This window comes from Helobdella robusta (assembly GCF_000326865.2).
Source record: "Helobdella robusta unplaced genomic scaffold HELROscaffold_41, whole genome shotgun sequence".
NCBI classification, from domain to species: Eukaryota; Metazoa; Annelida; class Clitellata; order Rhynchobdellida; family Glossiphoniidae; genus Helobdella; species Helobdella robusta.
In genome coordinates this window covers 1,460,572-1,484,731 of record NW_008704941.1, presented here as the reverse complement: position 1 = coordinate 1,484,731, position 24,160 = coordinate 1,460,572, and the positions used below count along the sequence as shown (strand labels likewise).

At 34.0% G+C, this 24,160-nt stretch overlaps 3 protein-coding genes across 3 annotated transcripts in view; all 3 read right to left on the bottom strand.

The window, feature by feature from the left end:
- Positions 1–17,299, bottom strand: part of HELRODRAFT_84680 (hypothetical protein) — a gene marked incomplete at both ends in the record, with an annotated part of 60,788 nt that extends 43,489 nt beyond the window's left edge. The window contains 2 exons of the mRNA XM_009025290.1: positions 680–729; positions 17,132–17,299. Of these exons, the coding sequence (XP_009023538.1) occupies positions 680–729; positions 17,132–17,299 (218 nt within the window). The remainder of the gene's footprint in view (positions 1–679; positions 730–17,131) is intronic.
- A 3,480-nt stretch (positions 17,300–20,779) lies between these two features.
- HELRODRAFT_127337 (hypothetical protein) lies at positions 20,780–22,114 on the bottom strand (the record flags this gene model as incomplete). Its single annotated transcript, XM_009025420.1, has 2 exons — positions 20,780–20,840; positions 21,834–22,114. Coding segments are annotated over 2 exons (342 nt in total), but the record flags the coding sequence as incomplete, so codon positions are not given.
- Positions 22,115–23,961: 1,847 nt separating this feature from the next.
- Positions 23,962–24,160, bottom strand: part of HELRODRAFT_177220 (hypothetical protein) — a gene marked incomplete at both ends in the record, with an annotated part of 1,499 nt that continues 1,300 nt past the window's right edge. The window contains one exon of the mRNA XM_009025419.1: positions 23,962–24,064. Within this exon, the coding sequence (XP_009023667.1) occupies positions 23,962–24,064 (103 nt within the window). The remainder of the gene's footprint in view (positions 24,065–24,160) is intronic.

Sequence of the window (24,160 nt, the reverse complement as noted above, 5' to 3'; positions counted from 1 at the left end):
GTGGTCTTGAAAATAATATAATTTTCAAAATTCTTTGAAAATAAATTTTCTGGTCATTTTTTTCAAACATTTTGCAAAAAATTTTTTCAAAGTTTCATTTAATTTTCGCAGAAAATTAGATTTTGGAAGTATTTGAATTTTTTCTTCTGTGAGTGTTTACAACATCACAACGAAAAGTTACCATTATTAAAAGTTAAAGGTTTCTCTCTCTCTTTTGCGTTTGCTTCAGAGGTTTCAACGACAAACACACACAGCGTATATGAATACGCGTGCAAACCACATCATACACATTGCATATGATAGGCGGGGATCTCTTTGTATTCGAACCCAGTCATAGCAATAGCAAGACCAGGCATATTGTAAATTTTTGCCTATTATATATATATATATATATATATATATATATATATATATATATTATTTGTATTGTGATGTTATTTGTTATTTCATGTTATAAATGTTGATACTGCCGTTGTAACATTAGGTGGTGAAAGAATTAAAATAATGGTTGCAAGCATTGATTGGTGCAAGCTTTTAAAAAAATTATGACAGAATTCAATTGACGCATTAAGAAGCAAACAAATCCAACTTAATGATGGTAGAAACAAATTATGGCTCTAGAGCAGCAACGTAAAATAACACGGAAGCACCAGTACATTATCTGGAGAGACAGACAGACAACAGACAGACAGACAAACAGACAGATAGACAGGCAGACAAACACACAGACTGACAGACACTTATGCACATACATACGTTTACAAATTTCGAAAAAATTAATGAGAAGAATCGTATTTCACAAAATTTTTAAATAAACGCGAGGGCACATCTAATTATTTTTTCGAAATTAAAAAAGTATTTTAAGAATAAAAGAAAAATTTAAAAAAAGTCAGGTTGAAAAAAAGAATAGAAAAAGTTGCGTGGAAAAATATAGTAGGATGTGCTGGTCACTTTGTTTATTGGCTGCTAGCAATGCTGGAAAAATACTTTGCAGCATGGTTCTGCCTGCCTTTATGCCCCCCACCATCTCAACGCTAATAAATTAACCAACGTCACTTCTTTCCAGGTGATGGTCAAAGGAGTGAGTGAGTGAGTGAGTGAGTGAGTGAGTGAGTGAGTGAGTGAGTGAGTGAGTGAGTGAGTGAGTGAGTGAGTGAGTGAGTGAGTGAGTGAGTGAGTGAGTGAGTGAGTGAGTGAGTGAGTGAGTGAGTGAGTAAATGAATGAATGAATGAATGAGTGTATGAATGAATAAGTGTATGAATGAGTGTATGAACGAGTGAATGAATGAATGATTGATCGACGAGTGAGTAATTGGTCAATCTATTTTGTGAACGCTCGATTGATCAGACAAGTTATTGGATGGCTGGTAGTAGTAGCACTCTTCACGCCTATGTCCCAGGTCCTCAGGTGGAATGGGTCGATGAAGTGAAAGTGCAATATTCCATAAAACAAAGTTACTAAACTGTCGATTGTATACCTAAGAAAAAAAAACTCAAATGAACTGAACGAACGAACGAATGAACGAACGAACGAATGAATGAATAAATGAATGAATGAATGATTGAATTAATAAATTAATAAATTAATGAAATAATGAATGAATGAATGAATTAATTAATTAATTAATGAGTAAATATTGAACGCTTGAAATAAATTAGTCCTCGCATATAAAGCTGGAGGAAGGAATAAACATCTCGAACTGGCACCAACATCCGAACAGGCAAAAGGTGAATGAGCTGTTAACAAATGAACAGACAGACAGAAAAAAACAAAAGACAATTAAACAAACAAACAAATGAACAAACAAAACAAATGAACGAACAAACAAACAAAGGTAGAAGAATAATTTTGTTGGGTAACGATGACGTGCTGCTGCTGCTGATGATGGTGATGATGACAATGATGATGATGAGTGATCGGATAATAATAGAGAAGAGGATAATCATGAAGATGGTAGAAAAATAAAATCAAGAACTTTGGTGATGATGATGACGACGATGATTACGACGAGGAAAAAGAATGGTGATGATGATGATGCTGATGATGATGGTGGTGGTGATAATGATGATGAAGATGAAGAAGAAGATGATGATGATGAAGATGATGATGATGATGAAGATGATGATGATGATGACGATGATGGTGAAGATGATGATGATGGTGATGATGACGATGATGATGATGATGATGATGATGGTGATGATGACGATGATGACGATAATGATGATGATGATGATGAAATGATGGGATGGAAATGAAAATCGGCAGTAGGAAATGGAAGGTGGTGATAAAAAATTTCAAAACGTCAATCCAACCTAACAAATTGGCCCCTGACGAATTCTTACATCTTGTCGAAATGTGATTAATTTGTGGCCACGTTGTTTCTAATGATAATATTGTTGATGACGTCATCGCTGGTGAGACGACGTCACGCCGATTAAAACGACAATAAAAAAAATAACGTTGTTGACAATGATGATGATGGTAATGATGACATCATGTTATCAGTAATGCCAGTGATAAAATGGTGATGGTGGTGATAATGATGATGATGGTGAAACAATACCAGTGATAAAGTGAAGATAATGGTGATGATAGAATGGTGATGATGGTGGTGGGTGGTGATGATAAGAATGATGATCGTGATAATAATGATGATGGTGGTGGTGAGAATAATGATGGTGAAAGACAAGATGATTATGACAATGGTGATGCTCGTTTAGAGAGATGAGTTGTTAGCAGGCCGTCATAACTCGACTGATGATGCAAATATGAAGGACGAGAGGTAAAGTTGGTTCACTGAAGATGGTGATAACTATGGTGGAAAGAAGTGATGATGGCCTTTGTTGTCGGGTGAAAATAATTAATTAAACTTGATAACTTGTCGAAACCATTCTTAGTTCTGGTAGAAAAAAGTATGATGATATAGCTTACGACAGCTAAATGTGACATGAATTACAAGTTGGAGTACATACTGAGTAGGTACACGTGTACTTGCCACACATGGATACGTAAGTACATGAGTACTTGAAGGAGTGCATGAGCACTTAGAGCAGTTTATGAGTACTTGGAGGAGTGCATGGGTGCAGTGAGTACAAGAGTACTTGCTCAAAAATATAAGTACATGCAAACATTTTTAATTTTAGAAAAGAAACAAATTTGGTGGCAATTGAACAGATGAAATTAGCAGCACTAAGTGCTTTTTAAAGCGCAGTCGTGGATGCAGAATTGACAACGTAACGAATTGCATTTGATGTGGTCAGGATTGGGGCGACAGTTTCACTCATGTCACTTCAGCACTTTACTACGTTGTACTCTGCAGCTCCGCGACGTGATGTACTCAGCGCCACTTTAACTTACTCAACTTCAGAGCAATAGAAATATTTTTTGACGTTTAACATACATTTACACGCGTATGTATGTACAAGCGAGTTCCTAGGAACTAACATTTGAACGAAGAAGAACATGTTTAATTATGATCGTCATTTATGGCACCTGCTTGAAAATTAGTATGGGTGCCTTTTAATGGTTGATTGATTTCACTTTGTAGTTAAGTATGTATATATCATAAAAATATTAGTTTACGTTGTAACCAAGCTTGACAGTTGTTTCAACAATTTGTATTGGTCGTCTCAAAAATTTAATTGGTCATCTTAACAGTTTGTATTAGTCATCTCAACCATTTGTAATGGTCACCATAGCAATCCCTTCTCTGCTTATCAACAAAAATGACGTCTGGTTTTGTTTTTCAAGAAACATAGTTTACTTATTGTTCCAGGTTTCGTTTTTCAAAAAACAATGTTTACGTATTGTTCCAATCAATCAGTTAGAAGCAATCCATCGCGTAAATGTTTTTATTAAAGAAGCTAAAAGTTTAAATGTAAAAATGTTTGCAGTCAAGTGATTGTTTTCTGCTTCTCCCACCTTGTTTGTGATTAAATTTTTAAATTGTTGTGTGTTTGAATATACATTGTATGAACGTGTGCGTACGTGTGTGTGTGTGTGTGTGTGTGTGTGTGTGTGTGTGTGTACATGCATGAGCATATGCTGATGTGTACATGTGTGTGTATAAATGTGTATGTGATAAATGAACACGCTCCTTCAAACCCAAATTTAAATTCAAGCTTGCGTGTGTACGTGATTATGCGTGGATATGTATTGCATGTATGCGTATGTGTTTGTATGTGTTTGTATGTGTTTGTATGTGTTTGTATGTGTTTGTATGTGTATCAATGCGTGTTTATATGTGTGTGCGTGCGTGTGACTGTGTGACGTACGAGTGTGCTTAAACTAGTAATAAGATTGAGACATTTATTTCAGCGAAGCTTGCTTTTGTTACTTCATCCATTAAAAAGTAGCATTATTAGATTCCCTATAATGTGGATGAATACCAAGCAATTAGTATTGCTTTATATTAATACACACACACTCGCATACACACACACACGCACGCACTTACATATGTATTTATATTTATTATATATATACGCATGATTATGACAACGTGTATGATATGATATTTTGAAGTGGTCAGTTTATTAGCCGGTCTGATGTACGTACAATCTCAGCTGTCCCTAGCTCGATCGATCATTTTTGCACTAAGAAGTATCAAAAGAAAAAAAATAGAAACAACTAAAATGTCAACTTTCCATCTCGCAGCGTTCTCATGTGTGTCACTCTTTTATAATGACTTTTGGACTATGTTGTAAAATATCTTTTGGCAGTATATTTCCCTATGATGTTGAATGCTTATCTATGTACGTTAATACGAACTGAAAGCAGTGTTTTCTAATTTTGGCATACAGATTTTTTTAAAAACAAATGTTAACTAATAATTAATTTAAAATTTAGCAAGTAATTAAATGTTTGTCAACTCTATTAAAAATTGCCAGTATTAGTTTGGAAGAATGTGAAACAGGATCATCAAAGTCTAGTGACAGTGAGGATGAAGAGCAGGCAAAAAAACAGCTTCCGCAACCAGGAAATAAACAAAAAGTTCCTGCATCATATATCAGAAAGGATGGTAGTATAATATGGGAAGCAAATCCTCTTCCAACCTCTTGAGTGAGAGCCGCAAGCAATAGGCATAACAAGGAAGGTCGATCGGAGCTGGAAAAATTATTGAAGACGAAGTAGATGCGTTGGATGCTTCTTTGGTGATTGCATGTACACATTCACATACCAACCAGTTAGGTCGTTTACAAATAAAATCCAAAAGTAAAAATGCGAATGCCTGGAAAACTTTAGATGTTGAAAAGTTCAAAGGAGTCATTGGCGTTATCTCTTTATGCTTGGCGTTTCTCCATTCCGCGAATTTTGGAAATCATTCAATTGTAAAAAATCGTATGCTGTGCGTTCTCATGTAACCACCGACGAACAACTGATTGCATTCAGAGGAAGGGCGCCATTCAAACAATACATGCCAAGCAAATGTTGTTACCATCTCAAAATTGAAACACTCGAAATTAAAATTAAAAACAAAATTTATATTTATTTTGACGCTTGAAAAAATTTCTTTCTCGGAGATTTCCGACAACTTTTGATGATGATGATGATTGATGATGATGACGATGATGACAATGATGATGACGATGACAATGATGATGATGATGATTAATAAGTCTCCAATTACGGAGACATCTAAAATGACGCAACAGCAAAATGATGCATATCAAATTGAGGAATAAAACAAATTTAAAATTATACGATGATACAAAAAAATCATCAAAAAAAGAAAATAAAGAAAAAACTTGAACGAAGAAAATAAATAATCCAATTTTTGTGTTCAACCTGTGTCATCAATCATTAGTATAATTATTTGTGTCTGCTGTCTTTCTGCTCTTGCGTGCGTGTGTGTGTGTGCGCGTGTATGTGTGTTTGTGCGTATATATGTGTGTTTATGTGGCTGCGAGTGTAAATGTATGTGTGGATATATATGTTCGTGTATGTATGTATATATAAGTATGCCTATGTACATGTGTGTATGTGTTTGTATTTGTATGTAAGTGTGTGTCTTTTTGGGTGTGTGTGTTTTTGTTTGTGTGTGTGTGTGTGTGATAATATATAGACATGTATAGACTAATAGCATCTGCATGAAAAAATATTTCATATTATTTCTTATCTATAATCTATAAATGAAAAATGTTTTTGAATTTGAGATTAGCAAAAATTAACTTTAAAAACTTCACTCATCTTCAATAATTTAACAACTTTTCAGTATTCATATTTCAGTTAAAATTGTTTTTTTTTGAAAAATTATTTTTTATTTAGTAAAAGCATGAACATTTCAAAAAAGCCAAAATATTTTTTTTGCCGGCGACCTTTTTTGATAATGTTAATTAATTTATTTCAGATGAGTATAATATTGAAATGCTAACCTAAGAAAAGGAAATTTCAGTTGATAAATCTCTGGAATTTTTAAACTATTCGAATCGGCTAATCAATTTTGCTCCAAGTGTTTCGTTTAAAATATTGTCATAATTTATCTCTCAAACTTCTCAAATGAGTTAACAGAATCAAGAAATTTGAGACCAGCCATCAATCAATGTTTCACGTACTGCGCTCTATATGTGATGTGGCGGGTTCATCAGAAGGCATGTAATGACTTTGCTCAGTTCACTTCTTTCAACATTTTAATTACTTTTGAAATATTAATAAAAATATTAAACAAATAAATTAGGAGGATGAACATCTGACTAAAGTAATTATATTTAATTATTCATAACATCCTGAAAATAAATAAAACTCAGAAGATAATCAATTTCTCAAATAATAATGCGCTCCTAATTGCCAGCCAGCCAACCAGTCAGCCAACCAGCCAGCCAACCAGCCAGCCAACCAGCCAGCAATCCAGCCAGCCAGTCCCTTGAAAATATAAATTATTTTAGTAATAACTAATATGATATAATAATAAGACAATGATGCGTAATGTGTAAGAGTCAACTTACTTACAGCCAACTCTTAGTGATCGCATCTCTAAAACTAGCAGTCTAGCACTCAGTGGAGCAATCAGTAAACTGCCAGCCAACAAATCAGCAGTTACTAACCCGTGTATCTGCCATACAAACTTGGCGCGAATAAATCAATTGAGCGCGAACCTACCTCGGCCTCATTTTGGGCTTGGTGCTCTAATGAACAAACATTGCAGAGTGATGTAAAAAACTATAATAAAAAACTAATAAAGAATATAAAATATGGCATGGAAAATATTGTCTAAAATATTTTTTGATGAAATATTTTTTGATGAAATTTCTTGATAATTATTTTTCAACGAATTTAACGCCAGAGCATGTGAGTTTGAGGAAATATATATGAACGCTAACCATGAGAGTCCTGAATGTAGGGTTTTGAAATATTAATAAATTTCTATGAAAATACAAATCCATAAGGAGGCACTCCTTCAGTCATCGGCATGGTAGAAACTTTCCACCTAACCTCTGAAACGAACACGCACAAATAAATAACAACAGGCAGAACTAAATATAAATATGAAGGTATATAAATACATAAACAAAATACCTCTATTCATATCATACACGCACACACACACACACACACACACACACACACACGCACGCACGCACACGCATACATATTAGTATTAATGTGTATATGTATGTATGTATAAGAGAGACATTTAAAAACGTATAGAAAATATCGAAGCTTGCTTAAAGATGCAAATGTTGTATCTGGTCACGTCAAGTCGTTCATCAAACAGAAGCAGTGGCTACTTTGTATGTTTATTTGTATGCCTTTATGTGTGTGTGAGTGTGTGTGTGTGTATAGGTGTGAATAGATGTGTGTAGGTTAGATGTATGTATATGTGTATGTATGTACGTGTGTGTGTGTGTGTGTGTGTGTGTGTGTGTGTGTGTGTGTGTGTGTGTGTGTGTGTGTGAATGTGTGAATTTGTGTACGTGCGTTTGTCGATTTGTGTATGCGTGTTTAGGTATGTATGGATGTGTGTAAGTTCTTGTACATGTGTGTACGTATGTGATTTTTCATGTGTTTTCAAATGGCTTGGTGAACACATAATGTTTCTTTAACGTACGTTACTTCATATACGTTTTCAATATGTATTTGTGTTTCAAAATGTATATATTTTTTGGTATGATATTTCTCTAAAGTAAATTTGAAAAGGTCACTTGATCACAATGTTTTTTTTATTATCAAAAAGGTTTCATTTCATTTTGTCCAGTCTTCGTGTGCAATGCCTATGCCTATGAATTGTATTGTATTGTAGATTTGTAGAGCGCCTCTATTGAACTATCTTCAGAGGCGCTACTTGTGCTTCGTTTTGTTGAAAAAATGAGATGTTTCAAGCCGCTTCTAAAGGCGTCACGATTGATGTCAGAATTGACTTTTAAATCAATCGGTAATGAGTTCCAGGTCCTGGCTGCTGCAACTTAAAACTTTCTGGCGCCAAAATGAGATGCTTTGAACGGAGGACAAATAATATCTCCGTGCTTTGCAGATCTCAGTCGATTCCGACCAGGAACGTCCGATACCAAATTTAACATTTCTTTTAAATAAGCCGGTGCTCTTCCATCCAGACAGTTTCTTACCATAAGAGCTATTTTAAACCGTATTCTGTCCTCGACCGACAGCCAATGAAGTTTATTTTTCATGTAATCAGAAATGTTGTCAAATTTAGAGACCCAAGCAATCACCCTAGCTGCAGACCTCAAAACCGATTGCAAGGATGCCAGTTGATATTTGTTGACACCATACAAAACAAAATTACAGTAGTCAAGTCTCGTGCAGACAAGACTGCACACCAGAGTTTTTGTTGACTCTTCTGTAAGATAGCGTCTGATTGTTCTTATCCTATGAAGCTGATGATGAGATCGCTGGCAGAGGCATTTCACATGACTCCCCATGGAAAGACCTGGGTCGAGAACGACACCAAGATCAACAACTGGATCTTTAAAATCATTCACATTCAGCAAATTATGCCTATATAGGTTTCCTAGTAAAAATCAATTTCTTCATGCTATTATAACGTTTATTTTTGAACGATAGTATTCCCAGATGGTTATACACAAAAAAATGATTTGCATGTACGCATCTTAGCATTAAATTTTCTATGTTTTTCCCCAGATCAAATTTGTTTCAGCAACCTCCAACATCCAACAACAATTTTTCAAGATGGAAAGCGTTTTCTGCTTGATGAATGACGTAATGATGCTGCCTCAATTGTTGGTTATCGTTGTCAACGTCATCGTCATCGTCCCCTTCGTTTGCAATGATTTTTAAAATGTCTAGAGAATGTTTCCTGTAATAATTCTTCTCAAATCTGCATGTGTTTTTTAGAGGTGGCATGCTTTTTGTGGTCTGCATCACATTATTCCATCAAATTTTCGAGCAAGAAATGTTTATGTTGATAACATGGCCACCATTATCACCAGACATCATCTCACCATTCATCATCACACGATTATCTAATTGTCAGTCATCAACATCGTCATGCAATTGTTAGCTCACGACTATCAATATTATACGACTATCAATACTATCACGACTATCAACGACTATCACGACTATCACAAAGTCATCCTAACATGATACAACATCATCACAGTGATAATTATATGATACATTCACCGCCATCATCACAGCAGTCGTCCTTATAAGATGATGAAACCTCATTCCAGTCACCACTGTATGATATATTTGTCGTCACAGTCATGAGAACGTAATCTGGCATCGTTATTCAGCCATCAAACTTCAATTATCCCAACTATGGTCGCATTATTGTCAATATCTCTTTCACTTTCATCATCACTATCCCTCTCATTATCATCATCAACGTCATGTTATAGTCATCGTCATACTCATCAATATCATTTATATATATATATATGTATATATATATACATATATATATATACATATATAATATATATATATATTATGTATACATATATATATACATTATGTATACATATATATATATATATATATATATATCATAATTATGACCGTTATCATCACCACCATTATTAAATCATCTTCATCACCGCATCATTATCATCATCAACAACAACACTGTATCATAATCATGACCATTATCACAATCATCATCACAATCATCATCAATCAGTAACTCAGTCACGACAGCGGTCAACATTTATTTCAATGGTAATTGCGATGACCAAAAGTTCTGCTGCTGCTGCTTGTAGTTTCTGTGGTCGGTCGTTCGGCCAGTTGGTCATCATCATCATCGCCATCATCATTATAATCATCATCATCATCATCGTCATCATCAACAACATCACCAACACCCTCATCATCATCATCATCATCATCAACATCATTATCATCACCATTATCATCAACATCATCGTCGTCATCATTATCATAATCAACATCATTATCATCACCATCATCAACATCATTATCATCATCATTATCATCAACATCATCGTCGTCATCATCATCATCATCATCACCATCATCATCAATGCAATAATATTATCTCAGTCGTCGTCATCATAATAATATCATTATTTCTAGATCTTCATACTTGCATCTCTCTTTTCTTCTTCTTTTGAAATAACATATGAGCTAATCGGTACGATGCTTCTAGCAAGAGGCATACATTTTCAATCTCATTCAAAACAGTTTAATATCTGGTCTGCTGGCATTAATCTTTCTATTTGTAATATTATTTGCGAGTGCCATATTATAACGATATGTTTTTCAGGGTTTATAGCTTTTGTCGGTTCATATGCATAATATTTGTCTTCTATCTTCATTTTATCGTCACCATTAAACATCACCATTAAACATCACCATTAAACATCACCATTAAACATCACCACTGAACATCATCAAAACAGAAATTTCACTTCGTCAACATGATCAATATTATATATTTTCAATACATTGACATCATTGTCATTATTAATCTCATTATCATTCTCCTTTTTATATATTCCTCATCATCGTCGTCGTCGTCATCATCATCATTATCTTCGCCATCATCGTCGCCTTCATCATCATCATTACAATCATCATCATCAACGCCATCATCATCATCATCATCATCATCATCATCATCATCATCATCGTTGTTGTCATCATCATCATCAACGCCATCATCATCAACGCCATCATTATCATCATCAGCACCAGGAGTAGCATAGAACGAAAGAGTCACTCAGCAATTAACAAGTACATTCAGTTATAAATTTAATTGCCTCAAGCCCTTCCAATCAAAACTTGCTCCCTCCACCGCTAGATTTTTATTACCTTTCCTCTCCCAGAGTTGTATTTTCTCTCTCTCTCTCTCTCTCTCTCTCTTTTTCACTCTTTTTTTATACATCTCAGTATCTTTTACTCCTCTACTCACTAATACATTCTCACGCAATCCTTTTTTTTTTACTTATTTTACTATTTATATTCTTTTTCATTTTTTGCTTGTCTTTCTCTCTCTTTTTTTTTTTACAATTAATATAAATTTTTTTTCCAAGTTTCTAAAATCTTTGAAAGTTTCTAAAATCTTTAAAAGTTTTTCTATCAGAAAGTTTTTTATTTAATTTCAAAATCCAATGTTTTTTTAATTTTACTTTAGCAATTAATTTAATCCACTTAATACAGACATCATGAGAGCAACAAAAACAGAATGCAAAGTGAACAAGCAATAGTTTGAAATGAAAAATTCCAATCCAACTCAGAACTCAACTTTATACAAGTTAAAGTAGCAGCAGCTTCCTTTCAACAACTTTGACAACTGTCTGAGTTTAAAAATTAAAGAATGTTGTGAAACATCTGAAACGAAACCTAACATTGCTAACACCTGAAAATAACGAACAAAAGTTACAAAAACAACAAAAAAAGTCAACAACATCAATAAACAAGAAGAGTAAAAATTTCTTTTGACATAAACAACAACATGTTGAGACATGAAATGTGACCGTCAATTAACAACAACACCAACAACAACAACAACAACGAAAACAAAACTTATGAATAACGACATTCCATAAATAACGAACAAACAAAAAATGGACAAAGAGGACAGCAACAACTGAAACAAAAAGACAACAACAAAACGACCACAACTAGACAACAACAGCAACAAAAATGACAATGAGAACGGAACTGCTAAGAATAATGTTGGTTATAATTAAGATAGATGGAGGCCTGCTTAAAAAGGTCATACATCGTGCGAACTAACAAATCATTCTATGTTCCTTCATTCATATCCATCCATCTATTCAATCCCACCAAACCATCACAACATCAATTATTACCCCTTTCACAATCAAAACGACTAGACAACGAAACAAACCCAACAACGATAACACTAACAACGACATCCAGCAACTAAAATGCAGACACTGCCATGTAAACAAAATGAAACAAAACAGCCAAGCTGCTATTTTTCAATCTAGGAAAAGTATGTAGGGGTACATTGATTTCTAAGCAAAATAATTACATCAAAAAATTAACATTTACAACTCAACCAAAAATTGCACTTTTCTCCGTATTTTTTTGTTTTTTTTGGAGTTACTTTCACGTAATAGTGCACACTATAAAACAGGTTAACCAATGCATTTTGGGTTAAATTAAGATGATGCGTTCTAGTGGGATAATGCACAATGGCAAATAATTTCTGCACTCTCTGGTTTCAAATATCATGTAATATTATTTTCTCATCATTTTCATTTTTATTTATGCTTACTCAATGTTTCAAATTGAATTAATACTGATAAAATAAAAAATTTCTATTCATATAACCTAATTTATGTTATAAATATTCTTTAAAATTCAGTCGCTATTTTTGACATTTGCCTTGTGCAGACAAATTATCATGAATTTGAAAAGTTTATGAAGAGTGAATCCACAACAATTCAAATAAATTCTAATTTCAGTGACTGTGTTTGAAATACGTAAATACGTGGAAACATGTAAGACGTAAATCCAACTCAGATAATAACAGAACTTGGAACTTTTTCAAGTGGCACTAATGTCAAAAAAATTGTTCAGTTCCATTCCATCACTTGAGAGAAATCCATTTATGACAGAACGCGGGAAGTTACAGACGCACAATAATTATAAGTAAACTAGGATATTGATTTTAATTTCAAACTAAAATGCTGCTAGTTTACTACTGCTTTTTTAAAATTAATTTTAATACCTTTGATGCAACATTATATCCAACACTGTAAAATTGCATTGGAGATTTACACTATGACATTATGCGGCAACAAACATTCACATTTGAAATTTTAAACTAATTAATTTTTATAATTTTTTCCATCTAGTTTTCTGCCGGATCAAACAGATATGTTTATTCGTAATGTCATCTTCTTTATCATTCAAGCCAATTTCCAAAAATGAATAGCGTCAAACAACTGTACACGGGCCCAGATTGAAAGAAATATTTTTAGATGGAACTATTTCGAGATGAAAATATTTCGAGATGAAAATATTTCGAGATGCGACCACTGGCCACATGAGAGTGATTATAATATTTGTTGAGTGGCCACCCGTTCAACTTCCACTGCTGCTTCTGATATATTTTTTAAGATATCATCAAAACGATGTCGTTGTTTAAACACTCTTTGATAGCATTGTGGGTAAATTTAGATTTTATGCACTCGGAACTATTCTAATTTAAAATCTAACATAAAAAATATTTGAAATTTCTGGTGATTTGAATATTTAAAAAAATGCCATCTTTAAACCGACCGGCACGTTAATTTTTTGGTTTCATTATTGTAAAAATTATTATATTAAACAAATTTGACAACAACTATAACCAGTTATTAACCCACCATCATCAGCATCGTCGTCATCATCATTGTCACCGTTATCTTCACCTCAATATTTATCCGCATCAGCATCTCCATCGCGAATCTTATCATTACCATCGCCAACAGAACGCAACTATAATCAGTAAGCAATCTTAATTTCACAGCCCATAAAACGCCTATATATAAAATGTGAACCAGCAATGTAATGTGCCCCCGATATAATGTGCTCTTTTATAAAACCTGTTTGGGAGAACTCCTCCCTCTCTCTCTCTCTCTCTCTCTCTCTCTCTCTCTCTCTCTCTCTCTCTCTCTTACTCGTCATGTCTACATTCTCTTCTCTTCTTTGCCATCTTCATATTGTTGGTAATTCAAAACTTCTTATTCAATATAATTAGCCTAGTTTTCATGGTCAAACACAAATACACATACCTCAAAGGAAGTTCCGCATAAGAGTAGAAATGCTTGTTGAAAAGTGAAAGATTGAATGGTTTCTAACTGAAATGATACCTGTATCAACGCTGAAATGTTCACCTACGAAAGGAATTGAAATGTTAAAAATATGAGAACACATTGTGAACGCACAAAATGCAAACATATAACCATACAAATACATAAACATACAAACATATAAACATACAAACATACAACATACAAACATAAATTTATAAACATGCAGACATACAAACATGCAACATGCAAACCTACAGACAAGCAATCAAGCAATTATACATACAATCATTCAAGCAAACATACAAACAAACATTATTTTCTAGTAGCAATTCCCATCGAAACTCACCGGCGTCCCAAGAAGCTGTGTTGCATGAGTTGTGGAAATAAATGCAGCCGTCATTATGTGGAGGTTATCGAGAGAAGAGAATTTGTTTTAATAATTTTAAATTGAATTTTTCTTCTACTTTCTCCCAATTCGAAACTTTAAATTTTTTTTTCTAATAGTTTTGGCGCGTGAAAGCCAAATATTTTATTCACTGATTATTTTTGTTTTTAAAAAATGAAAAAAATCCGTTTTTTTTCTAAAATAATTTTTTAATTTCAAATGAGAAACAAATTCTAATTTATATTTGTAATTATTGAAATTTCTAAAAAAAATTGCTAAATTTATTAATAAATAATTTCATGGAATTAATTTCATTGCAAATGGATTAGAAGTGTCTTTTGTAGTTTAATAAATTTTTATAAAATTTTAAAATTTATAAAACATATTAAAATTTTCAATTAACGATGTGAGTTTTCAAACTTATCTCTAATGCATTTTTTGAAGGTCCCTTCTTTCAAATTTGAGAACTTTTTATTTTCTGGAAGAAATTTTCTGAAAGTTTCAAGTGTCACAGTGAATGACTTGGAGAGCTCAAACATAAAAAATGTAGACGAAGTAGTTTAAAATTTTTAAAGAGAGCAAGCTTTCTTTCTTACTTGTGAAGCATTCAATGATCCTTTGCTCGCTCAACTACTGACAAATTGTGTTTGTGTGTGTCTGTGTGTGTCTGTGTGTGTGTCTGTGTGTGTGTGGTGCGTGTGCCATTGCTGCTCCTTCCATATTGCTGTTCCTTCCATACCTCCCATAACTGCATCCATATCAACGTACTGTAAAACAACGGGATTCACGTTGAAACTTAATATTGAAACTTCGTTAATTGATAACGCTTCGTTAAGATTTTTTTTCGAGTTATACCAGCTGTTTAATAAAAATGGTACAAATACTAACAAATATAATGCAGACGTTATCAATTTTATTTTTATTTGAAAATAATAAATATTTTCTCCGCATATACGAATAAAAACAACCTGATCACTTTCATTCATATAATATTTAAAAAGTCTAGTTGAGAGATTTAAATAGCTGAAACGGTGGGAAATTTAGATAACCTCAGGGAAGTTATAGTTATAAAAATCTTTTTAAAATATTTTTTGCTTATCACGCAAATATTTAGACAAATTTATGCAAAAAGACGGGGTTTTCCTGTCTAAAAAAGAATTTTACTGATTTATAATAACAACACTGCTCATAACAACGATGGGCAGCATGGCCACCCCGGCCCCTTTGATCTGGCACTAAATTGACATCATTTGAAAATTTTCACATTTACAATTTCTTATCTCTATTACGTGAGTGTGTGAACGATTTGCGGACAAGCGCACGTAGACGTACTAATGAGTGTGGACAAACTTACAATCAGAAGCGTATAAAACTAAGACGCAAGCTTAACGTGTAATTCTGAAGAAATAAAATGTGAAACAAATCTATACTGACGTACGTACGTACAATGTTGATATGGGAAATGCATTTACTCCATGCTGAAGTATGAATGCATGCGTGTGCGAAGGAATATATCATATATATATCCGTTTCGTGTTGCATGTTTGTTCGCGTTTGTGGTTCAATGCGTGCGTGTTAAGTTTGTGTGCCTCATTTTATTTAAACGCAACTCATGTTTGTTCTAATTGTTTCTGCTTGTTCTTGTGAGTCATTCCGTGATTGTTGTAGCGAATGGTGGATGGGCACTCAATTGATTGATGGTTAAAAACATAAAAACTATCATTTTGTCCCTTCTCGCTTGTTAATGTTTATGCTTTTTATATGTTTATAAGATTGATTGATTGTGCAAATAAAATGAAAATATTTTGCCACTAAATAAATTATTGTTTACATATTATTCAGTAGACGTGTCCTCCGAAACACATCCTTTCTTATTTGCACTGTTTGATGTTGCTGGTTCTGCAGGTTTAATGCATGTTTAGCTCACCTCTTTTTACTATTCTGCTCCACCTTTCTTCGCCATCGTTTGATTATTTCAACATCCATTTTTGAGTGACCTATCAAATGAACTTGTTGTTTGTTGCAAGAGTTGAAAAACTATCAATTATTTATTCAACTATCAAACCGTATAATAATTTAGCAATTAAATCATCAAATTATACATTTAGTTATACAACCCTTCCAACTAACTAATCATCCAACATCTAATAAATCCTCCATTCATCTAACAAGTCATTCAACCATCTATCCAACTAATCATTCAATCAATTAACCAGCCAACTTACCAATCAACCGACCAATCAATCAACCAACCAACCAGCCATCCAACCAACTCATCACTCTACCATTCATAACATGTGCTCATCTGTTCACGCTCAAACAACACCACACAAACAGATATCTTATTAAAACTGTTTCATCCTATATGTTCATCTAGAGTTCACAAGCAAATAAAAAATTGATTTAAAATTATTATAGAAGCAAGAAAAACACACTAACCGATAAAAAATTATATAATTATAAAATTATAAACTTAAGTAAACAAACAGTTTCTAACACAATCATATTAATCAAACATCAGGGCGTTCAAACACCCATGCAAATACACACACACATACAAACACACAAACAAACAAACAGGCAAACAAACATATAGACACAGACAGACATACACACACATACAAACACACAAACAAACAAACAAGCAAACAAACATATAGACACAGACAGACATACAGACAGACATACAGACAGGCACATATACAAGCAGCCCGGTTTAGATGCCTCGGAGATAAGTTTGTACATTCAACTGTACCGCAAGCAGTGACGTCAGCACGAGAATACATTCAATATTTGTCTGTGTATGTGCGTGTACGTATTTGTGCGTTTGTGCGTGTGTGTACATTTGTGTTTGCACGTGTTTTTATGTATGTTCATGTATATGTCCGTATATATATTATTCTGATCATCGCTACTGCTCCCTTTTGTCGTTGTAATAATCTTGTCTGTAGACTCAGATCATCTTTCTCGGAGGTTAGTAAGTGGATGATTGCAAATAGGTTCAAATTGAATCCATCTAAAACTCAATTTTTACTGGTTGTTACTAGGCATTAATTGGAAAAAATGAACATTGAGTCTATCAGACTTGCGATTCTGACATTAAATTTTGCACATGCAAAGCCAGTTTCGAAAGAATGCTCTGGACAATTGCGTAGGCTTAGGGTCATCAAAGGATATTTAAACAAGCATACTATAAATAGACTATTGCAGTAGTCTATATTACGACTTGTCCGGTGTAAATATGGCTAGACTGTTCAAAATTGGGCTGCAAGGTTGGTTTCGGGTGTCCTTAAATACGACCAAGTTAAACCAATTCTTTTTGCTCTTCATTTGCTTCCGGTTTATCATAGAGATATTTTCAAGATATGTTTAGCGGTTTTTAAATCTATTATGAGAATTCCCCCTAAATATTTAACTGACAAAGTCATTCTTTGAACAATGTCAGAAGATTACGCTCCGACAATTCAGGTTTACTGTTTGCACCTGATACAAACATGTCTTTTGGTCGATAGAATGTCTCCATAATAGGTCCTGCTGTCTGGAATGGTTTGCCTGGGGACCTTTGTCATCCCGCGTTGTCTGCTAGTCAATTTCGTAAAAGGCTGAAACAACATCTCTTAGTTCAAGCTTACCCATGCTAATGTCTTCTTCTCTCCATTCACTGCATGGCTTTAATGAAGTGCTACGCGATGTACTGCAATAATCGTTAGCGCCTCTGAGATCTTTTTAAAGGGCGCTAACAAACACACCAATAATGATAATAATTATAATAAAAATAATAATAATAAAAAAAATAATTATTATAATAACAATAATAATGCGTATATAGGAACTTATATACTTTCCCTTGAGTCTTTGAAGTATATTTCTTTTCATTTGAAAGTAATTTTAATTTGTTTGTGTGCATTCAATAACATTTAGTTATTTTCATGAGGGATTCACTTAACTTCATCTGTGTGTGTGTGCGGTGTGTGTGTGTGTGGTGTGTGTGTGCGGTGTGTGTGTGTGTGTGTGTGCCTTGCATGTTAACTAGACGCCTGACTAAATTTTTGGTGAACATTTTTTTGAGTTAAAGTTTTTGTGAAATTATCAAAATTAACTTTTTAAATTTTAGTCAATATAAACATTTTAAATATTTTTTTGTAATGTATAATGCTGCTTCTTATATTTGTTCATTTTTATCAGTCTCAAACCGTCTCTCAATTTATCTGGCTGTTTATCTTTTCACTCATTCATCATTCATTTTTTGTCCATCAATCAATCAAACTATTCAACCGTGGATTCGTTTTTTTCATTCATTCATCCCAATATCTATTTACTCATCCGTCCGTCAGTTGATCAATTTTCTTTTGTTCATCTGTCTATCTCTCTATTTATCCATTTATTTATTTCTCCATCCATCCATCTATCCATCCGTCAGTTCGTCCGTCCGTCCGTCCGTCCGTCCGTCCGTCCGTCCGTCTATCCATCCATCCATCCATCCATCCATCCACCAATCAGGTTTCTCCAGAAATGAAAGGCTTATGTAGAATTAAAATAGGAGCTTGTTTTCAGTCGAGTGGTCGTAATATGGATGATGATGATGACGATGAGGAGGAGGAGGAAGAGGGATGGATGGATAGGAATGATGATGATGATGATGATGATAAGGATGTTGATGACCTAAAGCCAACGATAACGATGCAGGCAATTATGATGATGAAAATGATGATGACGATGATGATGACGATGATGATGATGACGACGACGATGGTAATTGGAGTAACGGAAATGATGAAAAGTTGTGTTTATGATAATTATTGTCTTAATGATGGTGACACTGGTGATTAAACTGATAATAATGACAGCTAATTATGAAAACTATTATAGGAAAAAAAATCCGACCGCATTAAATGAAACAATAATAGTATTAATAAACAGTGTATGTGTGTATATGAACATGTATTTGTTTATGTGTGTGTTTGTCTGTAGGTGTGTGTGTGTGTGTGTGTGTGTGTGGTGTGTGTGTGTGTGGTGTGTGTGTGTAAATAAATAGACATACAATACAAATATAAACATATAAACACATAACACATATAAACACATATAAACACATACACACACCATACACATACAAAGTCAGTCACGCAAATATAGTTGTGCAACAGGTATAAGCTGATAATCAAGAAGTTGTTAAATATTTTGTTAGTAGGGAAGGAGAGGTAGGAGGAGTAACATTAAATTTCTTCTGAAATATTTCTCGATGCAGGCTTGTTTATTATTGATGTATAGTTTATATGGTTTGCTCGAGCGTATACACGTTTGCGTTTGTACGTGTTTGTATGTGTGTATGTGTGTGTGTGTGTGTGTGTACGTGCGTGTGATTCTTTGTAAGTCTATGTATGCGTGTGCTTTTGTTCATGTCTGTGTATGTGTGTGTGTGTGTCCATGTGTTAGTGTGTATGATTGTGTATGTGTGTAAATGTGTGTGTGTGTGTGTTCCATGCATTATAAATAAAATATGAGTAATAATTTGTCAGATGTTCAACAAGTTAGAATTGATAAACTGCACTCTACGGAGTTTTGTGACAAAACTACGGGGCCATCGTGCAGTTCTCTCCTATTTATTAACGTTGATGAATGTCAATTTTTGTTTTTGCTGCAATTTTGCATCCGCTGGTGTTATTTTCAATCCATAAATTATTCATAATTGGACAATAAATGACGCTCCATGTTTTGAAAGTTTTGTTGTCAGCAAAAAAATTTTAAATAGTCTTTTAATTTTTTAGATCACATTTATCAATGTAATGACTTTTTTGGACGTTTTCAATGCTATTTAACTTCTGTAGTTAATGTGGCACAGTTTACGGTAAAAATGACATGATGAAAAAAGTAAAAATAATTTCAAGAAAACTAAATTCATTTAAAAAATCTTAAAACTTGTTAAACAAAATAACTGAAATATGTATTAGCAACATTTTTATATTATCTGGCATGCGTAATTCAAACAAATGAACAATAAAAGCTGTACCTAAATGGGATGATATCAAACAAATGACACGAACAACTTGACCAACCTTGGAAGTTGTTGCCTGATCCGCCACTTCTATCACTGCTACTACCATTACTGCTGCTGCCACTGCTTGTGGATGTGGTAGATGAAGTACTGTTGTTAGTGGTTGTGATAATGGATGAGGAGGCTGGGGTATATACGTTCAGGTAGAGACATTCTTCTTGCTGAGCTTTCAAGGAGTCTACAAGTCTGAAATTGTTTGTTTTTTTTGTTTGCATAAACATTGTTTGTTTGTTTGATTGTTTGATTGTTCGTTTGTTTGGTTGGTTTGGTTTTTGTTTATGTCTGTAGGTGTTAGTTTACAGTTGTTTGTTATTTTGTCTGTTTTTGTGTGTTTGTATATTTCTAAGTTAATGTTTTTCGGGTGGTTTATGTTTCTATGTTTTTTATGCATTCTAAAGTTCTTATATATTTTCTTGCGTTACAAAGTTTAAAGTTAAATAATTTCAATTTTGATTTTTTTTTGTTCAAATGAGCATAAAAATTACTTTAATTTTGTTTTGTTAGCACTAGTGTGTAAAATCACATTCAAAGTAGCTCATAAATATTTTTATCACAAATGTCAGAGCAGCCAAATTCATCATTCAAAGCATGTCATTTTTATTTCAGATATAAGCCTCCCACACTATCTTTCAACGCGACAACAACTACACACTATGCTACAACTATACTGCGACGACTACTCTCAACACAAAAACAAATGTAGAAACATCATCAGCGCAGCCACGGCACTAGCCACAACCACTTAATCGGATACTACTAAAATCGCCATCATCTCTGCCATAAAAAATGCAGCATCTACAACAACCATCGTTAGCGTATACTAATGCAACAACCATTCTATCAGCTACCAGAACCACCAATCAATTACCAAATCTATATGAACAGCCACCACAACAAATAAATATTCACTCTAACCAAGTGGCAGTTTCCAGTAAAAATTAAAAATTGCAACTTCAATATAGACCGGTAAATAAAATAAAAATTTGATGAAAGCAATATATTTAAAATGAAACCAGACGGCTGGTCATACCTTTCATAGACATAAAACTGTTAAATAAATTTCTCTAAGAAAAAATTAAAAATTTTACAAAGTGAATCTTAAATATTGAAAAAATTTTCTCAAAAAATAATTCCAGAAATCTGCTACTACAAACGATCACACAAAAAACTGCCACCCACTTTTTATATCTCTCCAGAAACCATTCATTCCATCCCCTCCCCTCCATCTTCATCCTTCCAGGATCCAAAATGGGCTGAGGGCAGACAGGTTTGTACCTGACGGCCATCTTGATGTCGGACCAGTACACAGTCGGTGGGTTGGGTGGCATGAACCTCAACTGGCCATCCAACAGACTGGCATACTCTAGTCCCAGGTAAGCTTCCACAGGCTCCATCTTCATTCCGTGCTGGGAGGTGATCAGCAGACCTCTCATTTTTCCGTATTTTGTGGCGACGACTCGCTGACTGATCTGTTGGGCGAGGACGTCTGCCTGTGCCAGGCTGTTGTTGAGAAAGATGTTGTTCATGAGGAGGAAGACCATAAAGAAGTGGATGGATCGGATGAAGGTTGAAGATGATTGGAAAGAGGTTGGTTGGCAAGTTACTGAGTTGTATTTTGAAGAGATGTGTTGTTGTTGCTGCTGCTGCTGCTGCGGTTTATAGGAACGTTTGAAGAAAAGATTGTGTTGATTTTGTTGATCTTGTTTCTGATTTTGTTGTTGATCGTTGTTCTGAAAAAAAGATTTTTGCTTTTGTTGAATTTGTTGAGGATGCGTTTGAAGTTGTGGAGGTGGAAACGAAGGAAAGATTCTGTTTAACGGTGATGACCGGTCAATTTTCTCATTCACGATATTTTCACTTCCTGCTCGTAAGTAGTTCAGGAAATATTTTATCCGGAACAACTGCTGATGTACTTGAGGATGGGAGTGATGAAGATGATGATGGAAACGTTGATAGTGATGTACATGATGATGATAAAAGTGATGATGGTGATGAAGATGATGATGAGAATGGCGAAATCTGAACGAAATATTTGTGGAGTTTATATTCATTTGTTTATTTCTTTGTAAACAGCACAAAATCTGCAGCAAGCAATTTTGTAGATCATAATAAGGAAACTTTGATGATGGAAAATTCGGTGGAGGTTGCATTTTCTGTAATTTACTATGAAAAATTTTTTTTTTCAACTTCTCGATAGAGATCTGGTAAAGATTTGATATTGTCATCGTTAATTGTTGCTGAATTTCCGGCTGCTGCTCTGCATTATCATGATATCCGATTGAAATAAAGTATTGATCTATCAGATGATATCTATGATATCTATCAAGAGCAAAATCTGTATGTTGAAGCATCTTACTGACGTACACCGCCAACAAAAACAACCTCGTCACAACTTTATACACGCAAAGAATCATATTCGAAATTAACATTTTGAATGTTGTCGTTAGCCCCATTGTCATTTTTGTGATTTCTAATGAATGAACTGTTATTAAAGTTATTTTTGAAACAAATTTCGTTCTCGTTGTTGCCGTTGTTGTTGTTGAATAGTTTGTAGGTGGGAATGAGATGGTCAATATGAGAAATAATTTATTCAGGCGAATTCTTCTAATTGAAGATTGGATGATTGTATTATTTTCTTGGGTGTAATTATTATTAACAATAACAATTGTCTCCAATTTATTGTAATTTTTACTACTACTACTTCTACAACAACAACAACTACTACTACTACTACTACTACTACTACTACTACTACTACTACTACCGCTTCCGCCTCTGCTACTACTACTATTACAAACACTGTGATTATTTTTGTTGTAAAAAATGGTGTCGTTATTATTATTATTGTTGTTGTTGTTGTTTTTGTCGTTGTTATTGTTGTTGTTTAGGAGTAATTGAATATAATGATGACTAGCGTTCACATGAAGTAAGGCAGGGTTGTTTATGCTCCGTAGATGAACTAGCTGATGATGACGATGAAGACGATGATGAAGACGATGATGAAAACGATGATGAAGACGATGATGAAAACGATGACCATCATGATGGTGATGATGAAGGTGATGATCTTCGTCGTCATGACAACGATGATGTGGACAATTTAAAATATTCAACTTAAAATTTTGGCGGTAACGATTACAATGATATAGAGGGCAATTACGATGATGACGTTGAATATGGCGATGATGAGGATGTTGATGAAGGTAATAACAGTGCCGTTGGTGGTGGTGGTGGTACCAAAATACTAATGGGCATTTGCATCGCGTTAATGGCTTTTGTTTGCGACTATAAATGCAGCTTTCATCAACTATTTGCTGCTGATGTAGTTGATGCGACAGCTGTTGCGGTCGTCGATGTAGTCGAAGTTGTCGTTGTAGGAGCTGTTGTTGTTGTAGTTGTAGGAGCTGCTGCTGTTGTTGTTGTTGGTGTTTTTGTTTTAATCGAGGTTGCAGTTGTTGGCATGTCTGTTCTCGGTGATATTTTTGCAATCTTTTTGTTTGTTGATG